A 12,089-nucleotide genomic window follows, 5' to 3' on the forward strand; every position below is an offset into this window, starting at 1 on the left:
GAAACCAAATAAAGTGGAAAGTAGTGGAGAGGAAGTGGGGTATAGGAAGAAAAAAGAAAGTAGGAGGCTAAGGATCTACAGCAAAGGGTAAAAAGAGAGGAATGGGGATGAACAGAGAAGAGGAAAATTGAGAAACAAGATGAAGCGGGGGGAGGGGGCACAAAGATGGAGACTGATGGATGAACGGAAGATGAGGATAGGTCGCAAGTGACAACCTACTGGCATATAGAGTTCTGATTCTGAATTGAATGCATGGTGCAGTATTGAAGGCATTGGGAGTAATTTACAGGTACATTTTGCAATTGAATGCAAAATGGGGGTGGCTTCTACCCCCTACCCCCCCCCCCCACGTTCTTCAATAAACATGTACAAAAACATAAAATTACCATCAGGGTCCCGCAACACAAAGGTCAGCGATTAATCGTACACTTATTTTCACGATTGATTGTACATTATAGTCTATGGAATTAATCGTAGAAAAGTGTTTCTGAGATCATTGCTAAGCTTTGTGTTATGGGCCCCTGATTGTGATTTTGTAAATGGTAAGGCCCCCCCCCCACACACACTTTCAAAACCGTTCTATAACCTGTTATATTTTTAAGGAAAAATAAGTTTAGTTACTTGCTTCTTGTTGTCTAACTGTCCAATGAGAGTCTCTATGAAACACCAACATTCATGAAAAACAAACAATGACATGTACAGATTCTGACAAATAAACAATTTATTTCATTGAATTTCATTGAAAGTTGATTACTGATATTCATGAAAAAAGCCCCTCAAAATAATGACATACATAATTCTTACATTTGAATGATTTATTTCAATTAAAGGACTGTGCATTATTGGAAATAATAAACTGAATAATAAATAAATCAAAGCTAAATTTCTTTTTTTTTAAATTAATAACAATACCTCTATACCGGTACTGTATGTTACAAAATGTACCACAGTTTCAGCATTGTGAATGAACTAGCCTTGAAAACATAATTTTAAACTACATTCATTAAAAATGGCAAAAGCTAATAATGAACAGCAACATGTAATGAATTAAACGTTGCTTGGAGATCCTGGGTTTGCTTGAAAAGGAATGCATGAAATTAGCATGTGCTGATGATCATTAGGCTAATTCAAGCAAGCATGAATTATTACCTTCAAATCCACAAAGTTTTAAGTAGAACATGAAAACTAAAGTTGGACAAAAGTGAAAATGTGTAAAATCCTTTTAATAGCATATCAGGAGTAACTCAATCAAGTATGAGAAAATGATCGATGCCTATACATGATTCTCCTGATATTAAATTAGGAATGTATTCACAATTGAAGTATTACAGATTTTAAATAAATCTTTATGAAGCACATCCAATGAGGTACAGTTCCGGAGCTGGTACTGTATGTATGGCCATTATTTTCATTATTTAACTAATTTTCTTGATATCAATTAATCACTTCTGTCATGGCAATCATTAAGAAATTAGATTAAATTAAAAGAAGGCTTGCAATAAATACACATCAGCATAATATGCTGGTCAAATACTGGATATATTTAACTGCATGTAATTACAACTTACTTTAACTTTTGGGGCAAAATTTAAATGTTATATTCATTATCTACGCAAACAATGGAAGACCGTGACCCGGAAGAGACAATGATTGGAGGGGCACTGTATTGTTTGTGAACAATGTTGTGCCCCCCCAATGCTTTATCTCCTCCAGGTTACGGTCCGCCACTGTCCGCAAGCACTACCTGTATAATGTTTCTAGTAAGAGTCAATGTCCCAGTCTCCTGTTGCTTTTGCGGAGTCCTACACAGAATGGTCGACTGTGGCTTAATTGAAGGAGCATTTACTAGGTACTGTGAGATAATCGTTCGACCCACTCTGAGTTCCGTGGGTACGCTTTGGTAGAAACTTCCCTCCTCTGAACATACATAGAGTATTGGAAATATCATTTAATGTTCATGTGTGAATTAAAAAAAAAAAAACAGTAGCAGTAATGTCCATCCAGTTTATTTTATTGAAATCAGTTCAACATCGAAGAGAAGAGTTGCATTGGGTGGAATAGTAAAAATATCTGTCAAGGAAAACAATTGATAAAACACAGAATTTCATCATTTCATACCTCCATGATTATTCAAAATATCAGTATACAAAATATTAAAAAGTAGGAGAGCCTGATCAAGATAATGTACAAAGTACATTTAGACCTACATGTAACACTATAATCTAGGATTTTCATATGGAGGTGTTGTGGTGTACTGTAGTAGCTTAGTCACTTGACAATTAAACCAAGCGTCTAGGGTTCAAATCCAACCCGGAGCTAATGTCCTCCCGCAAGACACCAATATCCAAGTTTGTCACTCTCTGTCAAGGTGGAACAGTGATGAATCCTGACCATGGTAATAATAATTACAATGTTAAGAGCTTAGAAGCACAAAGTATGAAGCGCTATATAAAGATGATCTGCATTTTCAGACAATACAAAATGTAATTCCATATAAGACCCAACAAGTGACACTTGAATATTCATTCTAAACCTCTCGGAATTACATGTATACCACAAAGAATGCAGTAATTTCAGAATGGGCATCATCTCATACCAATGAATGAATAAATTACAGAAATCTTGTTGATACGTGAGAAAATGAGCATGACAAAATCACATACTTTGTGAATATCTCCACTTCCAAAACCAACGATAAGTCACCTTATTTTTTAGATACATCCAAGCAGTTCGCAAAAATGGTGTCAAATATGCTCTTGTATCCAGTCTTTTATTCAACTTTACAACTTCAAATTTTCGAAATAAGCTTATTTTCTACTTTTAGTTTTTTTCAGACTATTAATGACTTATTTGGCTAAATCTATACACAGAGAACTTTCCATGGCGACTTATTTTTAGTTTTGAGGTGGCTGGTTATATATGGTGTTGTAAAGGATATGTTCCCTTGATGCCATCGGCCCCGTATGCCATGTCAGGTGGACAAGTCAGCTTGCATCGCTGCCCTATTGACATCTGCATAAAAAGTAAAATAAATCAATAACAATGTAATTATATATACTGAGAACTGTAGCTACATGTATCCTATGACCTGGGTAGTATTTCATAAAGACTTGTACATGTAAGACCCTGTATTAAAGACACTACCCTGGATGGTACTACCTTCGATGGCTCTATCCTGGATGGCACCACCCTGGAAGACACAAACCCTGGCTGGCATTACCCTAGAAACTCTACCCAAGATGGTACTACCTTAGATGGCTCTATCCTGGATGGCACCACCCTGGAAGACACAAACCCTGGCTGGCATTACCCTAGAAACTCTACCCAAGATGGTACTACCTTAGATGGCTCTATCCTGGATGGCACCACCCTGGAAGACACAAACCCTGGCAGGCATTACCCTAAACAACTCTACACACGATGGTACTACCTTAGATGGCTCTATCCTGGATGGCACCTCCCTGGAAGACACAAACCCTGGCAGGCATTACCCTAAACAACTCTACACACGATGGTACTACCTTAGATGGCTCTATCCTGGATGGCACCACCCTGGAAGACACAAACCCTGGCAGGCATTACCCTAAACAACTCTACACACGATGGTACTACCTTAGATGGCTCTATCCTGGATGGCACCACCCTGGAAGACACAAACCCTGGCAGGCATTACCCTAAACAACTCTACACACGATGGTACTACCTTAGATGGCTCTATCCTGGATGGCACCACCCTGGAAGACACAAACCCTGGCTGGCATTACCCTAAACAACTCTACCCAGAATTGTACTACCGTAGTACCCTAGATGGCTCTGCTTTGGATGACTACACCAGATGACTCTACCCTGGATTGTACTACCCTAGATGGCTCTATCCGAGATGGCACCACCCTGGAAGACACTGGTACCCTGGATGGCACTACCCTGGCTGGTATTACCCTGGATAACTTGACCCTATAGCACCACCCATGAAAGAAACATACCTGAGCTACACCTTCATCCCAAGCTTTGATGACTTGTCCCTTTCCAATCTTAAACTGAAAAGGTTTGCCACGATCCCTTGACGAGTCGAACTTCTTCCCATTAGTCAAAGTCCCTGGTGGAAACAACAAGTAACCAATGTTAAAAAAAATCTACCGGTATTTGAGTTTATAGAGCCAAATTTGAATTTGACATGTTTTGCATAATCTGGTCTTAAAGATAAATTCCAGTTCTGGTAACGATCTCAAAATGAATTTGCCAATATAATGACCACCCAAGTGTCTGTGAATAAAAAATATGTGCCAAAGGATTCTGGAAGAAATTGTGTAATTGCTGAGAAATAAGCAAAACAAGTGAGGATTCGGTCACTTCCGTCGGGTCTTTACTCCAGCAATAATAACACAGTGTCCCACGTGTGCCTTTCTGTGTTTGCAATCTTCAGTGTGATCGTATTTCAGCTTAGATTTTACGATTTCACAAAGTTCAATTTATGTAACTGTACTAGATCTAGATCCACGATGATATGGTCATACTTATCCTTGTTTTACACTTTCTCACGAAATTAATGTTTTAGTGCAACTACTATCATTTAGCTTTAAAATAATATTTAATGTGAGGTCATTATTTGACTTTATGAGTTCAACATATGCAGAGTCTACAGCAGTTATTAATCAACCCCAAATCTACCCCTGAAATCATTAACATTACAACTCAGTTATAATTAGAAAGTTCTGATGAGTCATGACATCATTAGCTTTGGTATATGTAGGTATATACAGAAAGGAGTACATGAAGAGGTTATAATTTCACACAGAGTACAAATGAAGAAAACTGACATAAATCTTGAGTGAAAAAAAAATGTATATATACAGCATAATTCTTTAAAAATGTAAACATTCTGTTTCTCATAATTTCGTAAAAATTGCAGCATTTTTAAATATCTAATTCTAAAGGCAAACAACTTTTGAATATAACTCTTTCAAACAAATTAAGAACTGCTATTGATTCATTTGATTGCAAACTAATCAATATTTCCACAACGAACTTGAGAGTTTGAATTCCTTACCTGTGTAATGGACTGTTACAGTTTGGCCCTTTTTAGGATAGTTTGTTGCTGAATGAAAAAGGAGAAAAATACATGAGTAAGTCTTCAGGTCAGACAATGTGGGTAAAACCTAATGATTCTTGCCCTTTCATAATAGGCGAGAACTCTTTAACTTAAACTTGGGACACACAAATAATAAATTTCTTCATTATATATTCTGGAGCAAAAGTCCAGGCCCGAGAGGTGTTACTGTATAACAAAGATTTTACTCTTCATGCGCTACGTTCGCATTATTGCACATCCGTAGGCGTGTTTCGTTCGCATTTTTGCACAACCACACATTTCCCATAGACGTCCCCTGTCCCATTGTTTTTCGAACAATTGCATGCCCCGGAGCGTGCCTAGCTACAATGTATAGTCTGACGTTTGTGTATACCGTACATGTGTACCGATCGATCGCGCGTGCGACATTAGGTTAGCGTTCGACGGATTATCGCAGTTTACAAATTACAGAATCATTGAGTTTTCTTTGAAAATTAGTACTTATATCGCGTTTATTTTATTAAAAAATCAATACATCCTGATCACAGCCAGGAAGTTCATTGAAAAAGGAGAGAAGAAAATCAATAAAACCCTCCTCACAAACAATACCATGGCCAGGTTTATTGTTAGGAGTCTGTGACTCATGGCACGAATGTGAATGAGACCCTTTCAATGGAGTACAGTACCTTGACCAGGCAAAAATTTACTCTCTTTTATTTTCCACTATATATGGGCTATTTTTATCAGATTATCATGATTTTGGTATCAATACAAAGCTTATGTAATGAACAGTCCAAGTGGATAAATAAAAATCATGCCACTAACACAAGAACCAAAGTAAAAGGGGGGCTAAATTTTGTTGGAAGTATTAGGAGAAAGCATTTAGAAAATGTAATTTACTATACATTTTTCCATAATTTATCCAATAAATTTATATACGATAAGAAAGCCCAGGAAACACTCTACAAGTTTGCTACACAACATTTTCTTTCAAAATGATCAGATAAAAAGTTATGGCACTCTAAATAACTGGGTGTATTATACTGCGTAGAGGGGATCACTGCTAAAATACATGTAATGCAACACACAGGGGGTTTACAGGTGAACGCATGAAGAGTTAAGTATGATTTAGAGTCGCACTTAAAATTGCGTATAAACTTAAAGGGCATGACCGCTGCTTATTGATCAATAAGACGGCACATTGCATGTTATGTACGCGTTGACATTTAAGTGCAACTATATTTAGTTGCACTTGGGTCGCGCATGCTGCGACGCCATATTCTGCTGGCATCCTTATTTTTCTATGCATGAGTGGGTCTGATCTGAATTATCCCCCCCCCCCCACCAAAAAAAAGTTTCATCTGTCCTGGCTAGCCTACGTGGGTATCAGGGTGACCAGACGTCCCCTATTTCAAGGGATCGTCCCGTATTTTTCTCCTTTGTCCCGACAAACCCTCCCCGGGACACCTATTTGTCCCGTATTTCAGAATATTGAACAAAATATGATTAATCCATAGAAAAGTGAAGATTTTTTATCAAATAACCAACAGATGAGGAAGCGGAGAGAACAATAAAATAAACTTTTGCAAGTTCTGCGGTGTGTGGCAGGTGAGTACTAGCTAGGCATGTTCGGAGTAGATTCTCAATAGTGCAAATAATCTCACATGATAAACATTTTTCCACTAAAATAATCACAAGATTGACTGGAAATTTTCATAATTATATTATGGATTCTCGCATTACATTTTGATGATAATCACGGAGTTGTTTCAGCTTTCGGTTTGAGTCTTGTTGTGATCGGTTTGAAGGTATTTGTAATGGGATGAGAGATGCTTGTGTGTGATGCCGCGATGTTAAGTTTGGCAATGTTTCAACTTTCAATTAAGTTTTATTCACTTCTACATTTTAGTTTTTTTTTAATCTTTAAAATTTATTCTAAAAAAAACCAAATATCATTAAGATTTCCCTAAGAACTCCTTTTTGTTCTTTCTCTCCTTTCATTATTGTCATTCTTATTTTTTCATTCTTTCCTCCCTCTCTTTCATCTTTTCTTTCATTCTGTTTTTTTTTTCCTTCTAATTTTTCCCTTCCTGTTTTCTTCTTCCTTTGAAAGAATGAAGAAAACATTTTTCTTTCCTTCATTCTTTCTTCCTTTCTCTCTTATTTTTTTCATTCACACATTTAATCATCTTCCTAGTTTCTTTTTTTCTTTCTATTCATTTCAAAGAGTGACAGACATCCTTTTCCCTTGTTTTCATTCTTTCTTTTATCATTCTTTAATTCTAACCTTTTCTTCTTTTTCCTTCATTTTTTTTATTTCTTTCCTCTCAATCATCTCTTTTCTCTCATCTCTTCTTTCTCTAGCTCCTTCATTCTTTCATTCACCTTCTCTTAGTACTTTTCTTTATATAGGCCCACTTGTTCACTGCAACCATCCTTCCTGTGGGGAATCTACAGGTAGGACTACATAATATGCCAATCACAATGCTGTACTTAGCAAACACTTTAAAAATCATTAAAATATCACTTTTGTGACCAAAATTTACAATTTCAATGAGTTGCAATTTATTTCTCATTAGTAACTTGAGAATAATTTTTGTATTCACCAAAGCACTCAAAAACTTGAATTTTCTGGTAAGCGATGAATTCCAATTGCCGGAGTTAGAAATTAATATTCATTATGAATGACGTATTCTGTTGAATCCCGGGGGGTGTTGAATTTCGGGAATTGAAGAGTCATAGCAGTGTCATAGCGCGCGTAATTTGATAGCGTTGTAGAGACGTACAAACTATTATGTGGTGCCAAAGAGAACTCGTTTGGAGAACGGTGTAGAGAACTTATGTTGGTTACCAGACTTATTTAAATTTGTCTTCTCGATCTCGGTAGGTAGGTAAAATATTTTAATCTGGGTATATACCCTTTAGCTGAGGATCAAGTTTGAGAGATAGGCCTAAATTAGCAGCTAGACTTAGCTGGCTAGCTAGACCGACTTAGTAGGCTACTGAGCCAGAACTAGTCTTAGGCTTAGCCTGAGCTGAGGTAGCTCACTAGATAGAATACCATCTAAGTAGCTACCTCAGCTCAGGCTCTGATACCTAAGGCTAAGACTAGTTCTGGCTCAGTAGCCTACTAGCTAAGACTAAGTAGGTCTATCTAGCCAGCTAAGTCTAGCTGCTATTTATTTTAGGCCTATCTCTCAAACTTGACCCTCAGCTTAAGGGTATACCCAGATTAAAATATTTTACCTACCTACCGAGATCGAGAAGACAAATTAAAATAAGTCTGGTAACCAACATAAGTTCTCTGCACCGTTCTCCAAACGAGTTCTCTTTGACTTTGGCATCACATAGGCCTAATAGTTTGTACGTCTCTACAACGCTATCAACAGTGGCGGACCGTGACCCGGCGGAGACAAAGCATTGGGGGGGTACAGCATTGTTCACAAACAATGCAGTGCCCCCCCCCAATGCTTTGTCTCCGCCGGGTCACAGCCCGCTACTGGCTATCAGTATCAAATTATGCGCGCTATGGCTGTGACTGTATGACTAGGGTGTCTGAAGCCACACTGAAAAGTGTCAGCATAAAACAGGCTGATTTAGGGGAAAATGTGGCACATTTTTTTCACGAAGTTCAGGCTGCTAGAAAAATGTGATCTGAATTGATTATTAACTTGTGTTTGGCATGTATGGAAAGAGAAAATTCAGGGGCTTCTTTTGACAGTAAGGACAAGTTTATATGATCATTATAAATAAGGATTTAGAGAAAATTTTCAAACCCTTATTTGTGTGTGTGTTGAGATTGCCATTTCCCCATGCGTTTTCTATGGGAAAATGAAATTTCTGTTTTGCACATTTTTTTTCATTTCGTCGCAATTTTTCATTGTGATCTGGTTTCAAAATCTTTATAAAAAATCATACCATCAGAAAGCATAAAAAATCCTATTGGACTCTTTATGGACAAGTTTTTGGCATTAATGATAAATTTATAACAGCTCTCGGAAGCTAAAAATTTGGATTTGTGTGTGTCCCATTTCTTAACTACACAGTCTATGGCAGAAAAATGCTGAAAATTAACCTAATTTTCATTCTTCTTTTTTGCAGCCAATAATTGGAATTTTTTCAAAAATGTTACATTTCTGTCAGTCTGAAGGTCATTTCTCATCAAATTCACAAAGAAATTGTGATATTTTCTTGAAATAAGAAAAATAATTTTTTTCTCCAGACACCCTAGTATAGTACTAGTATGACTCTTCATTTCCGAAATTCAACACCCCCGGATTCAACAGAATACGTCATTCATAAATATTCATTTCTAACTCCGGTAATTGGAATTCATCGCTTACCGAATTTTCTGCATATTTTTGTGTACGCCCTCTATTGGTGGAAAGTAATATGGCAAGAAAATTTTCATTTTCAATCTCTATTTTTAATTCAGAAAAAATAATTTGAAGAATCAAATTTACATAAGAGCCAAGTTATATGATGAGTAGCTGTAATGAAAACTGACAGCGAAAGAAAATCAAGCATTTGTCCCATAGAAAAAGAGAAAATAAGCCGAACATTGCCACCCTTATTTTGCCACACATCCGAGATGTAACTGAGGTTGGTAGATCAGCTCGTGCAGGAGGTAGCGTGCTTTATCATCAAATTGTCCCGTATTTCATTCTGTGAAATCTGGTCACCCTGGTGGGTATGCAACTTACCGTCACCATCCTTGAGTGTTTCAATTTGAACACGTCCCATGATTGATGTCACAAAGTCAAAGAGTACTTCTAACTATAATTAAAGTCTTCAAGTCAAGAAGTGATCTTCCTATAGGCTACTGCGAATACGAGCACACATAGCTAGGCCTATACTCGATCAAAGTACAAACAATTGTACACGCCACAAGGTGTCGTCAAAAGTAAAATCCAGTGTGAAAAAAGTAAATTGATGGTATCAAAGCCACGGGGGGGGGGGGGGGCACTTACATTGGCGAGTGGATACCATGCGCGACCAAAAAACACGTAAAAAGGATGTCTTTTTCACGATAGGGCACGTTACGTACGTAACGTGATAAGGGTGTCTTTTTTCTTCTTTTCTTTCTTCTTTTTGAATTTTAGATTCTTATAGTTTAGGTCTAATTGTTTGCATTCTGCATTTCACATTTTGTTACTTTTTATAGTGTATCTTTTGTAAATATATATATCTGTACCTTGGTTACTACATTTTTTGTTTGCTTGTTCTATGATGTTTTAAATGATTGCTAATGTAAGTTTTTTAATATTCTGGTGGCCTATGGTCTACAAGCTAAGCTTTTTAGTAGGTCACCACGTTTCATTTCCATCTTTCCATCAAAACACAAAAATAATGAAAAAAGGGTATCTATTTCGCTAAGAAAATTACGTGTTTAGGGTCGAATTTGCGACTGTTTTATAGGGGATGTCCTTTTTGCCCGAACACTTCGTGTTAGAGTCCGATTTGCGCGAGGTGTAGAAGGTGGGGTCGAACTAAACCAAACTACTGTAAAGCCGACGACGAAGGACCCGTAACAATATACATTCCTGTACTTGTTTAGGGGTTCATTCATCAGGAAACATTTGCCAAGAGTATCGTTTTGTTTCCAATACTTGTTAAGCTTAGGGTTTCACACGCCAAAACTTAAATGACAAGTCCACCTCAACAAAAACTTGATTTGAAAAAAGAGAAAAATTTAACAAGCATAACACTGAAAATTTCATCAAAATCGGATGTAAAATAAGAAAAATATGACATTTTAAAATTTCGCTTCATTTCACAAAAACAGTTATATGAACGAGCCAGCTACATCCAAATGAGAGAGTCGATGATGTCATTCACTCACTATTTCTTTTGTTTTTTATTGTTTGAAATATGAAATATTTTGATTTTCTCACCATTGTCATGTGAAATGAAGTTTCATTCTTCCCTGAAAACGTGGAATTCCATTATTTTAACATTTTGTGCTTCAGGCAAGGAGGTCCTAATCGTCAAATTCTTAAAAATTGAAATATTGTATAATTCAAACAATAAAAAACAAAAGAAATAGTGAGTGAGTGACATCATCAACTCTCTCATTTGGATGTAACTGGCTCGTTCATATAACTGTTTTGATAAAAATAAGCGAAACTTTGAAATGTCATAACTTCTCATTTTACATCCGATTTTGATGAAATCTTCAGCATTTTGCTTGTCTGATTTATCTCTATTGATTCAAATCAACATTTTTCTGAGGTGGACTTGACCTTTAAGGGGTGCATTTTGGCAGAATATGGAAATTACGTGTTTAGGGTGCTTTTCGAGACCCCATGGTCGCGCATGGTAGGCACCCGTGAATGGAAGTGCCCCCCCCCCCGGGTATCAAAGCGGATCGACGTCCCTGCATAAGTAATTTCAACGGGGTAGGAAGAAAAGAAAATATGCTTCCCCCGGTACCTCTCTCCATCAACATTTCGTCTTACAACCATTTGGTCCAATCATCACTTCGTCTAATCACAAGTTCGTCTATGACAATTTTGTCTCATAAGCAGTTGGTGCAACTAAATATCCATTTTATTTGATTTTCGCCAAATTAACACAATTTGTGCGATTTTAGAGGCTCATTATGTATTGGGATCGTGTATGAGCGTACGTCCTTGCATGAATAGGCCTATGAGATTATACAAATTTCAAAATAGGCCTATCAAATTATGGTTATTTATTTTACTTCGCTAGCTGATACCCGGTATGCCCACAAAACGTACCACCTTGTACATGACCTAGCAGCATTAAAAATAAAAGCCAAGACTGAATCTTGTTGCTCCAACAAACAGTCGATAATTTAAAATACAAGTTTTGTATTGTCGAAACTGAAAGGCGTTGTTGAAACACCTAGACTCCCCCCCCCCAAAAAAAAAGGGGGAGGTCATTAATGAAAATGAAGACCATTAAGTCTTCGACAATAAAAATCCTTTTCAAATGAAGGCATCTTCGTCTCCTTTCTCTTTTTTCTGCTGGTTATAGTGTTGCAATTTTACGGCATCAT

General features: G+C 37.0%; 1 protein-coding gene across 1 annotated transcript; it reads right to left on the minus strand.

Annotated features, from left to right (window-relative positions):
* Positions 1 to 697: 697 nt before the first annotated feature.
* LOC121430715 (peptidyl-prolyl cis-trans isomerase FKBP1B-like) lies at positions 698 to 9,902 on the minus strand. Its single transcript, XM_041628079.1, has 5 exons — positions 9,772 to 9,902; positions 5,048 to 5,095; positions 3,984 to 4,096; positions 2,939 to 3,012; positions 698 to 2,060 (listed from the first exon to the last, which is right to left on the minus strand). The coding sequence occupies exons 1-5, from the start codon at positions 9,809 to 9,811 to the stop codon at positions 2,006 to 2,008; spliced, it is 330 nt and encodes a 109-aa protein (XP_041484013.1). The 5' UTR covers positions 9,812 to 9,902; the 3' UTR covers positions 698 to 2,005.
* Between the last annotated feature and the right edge of the window lie 2,187 nt (positions 9,903 to 12,089).

Source organism: Lytechinus variegatus, chromosome 17, assembly GCF_018143015.1.
Source record: "Lytechinus variegatus isolate NC3 chromosome 17, Lvar_3.0, whole genome shotgun sequence".
Taxonomy (NCBI): domain Eukaryota; kingdom Metazoa; phylum Echinodermata; class Echinoidea; order Temnopleuroida; family Toxopneustidae; genus Lytechinus; species Lytechinus variegatus.

Coding starts and splice junctions, on each gene's coding strand:
- LOC121430715 (XM_041628079.1), bottom strand. CDS start 9,811: ATGGGACGTGTTCAAATTGAAACACTCAAGGATGGTGACG. Junction 5,096..9,771: donor AACACTCAAGGATGGTGACG/GTAAGTTGCATA, acceptor TTTTTCATTCAG/CAACAAACTATCCTAAAAAG. Junction 2,061..2,938: donor GCCGATGGCATCAAGGGAAC/ATATCCTTTACA, acceptor AGATATTTTTAC/TATTCCACCCAATGCAACTC.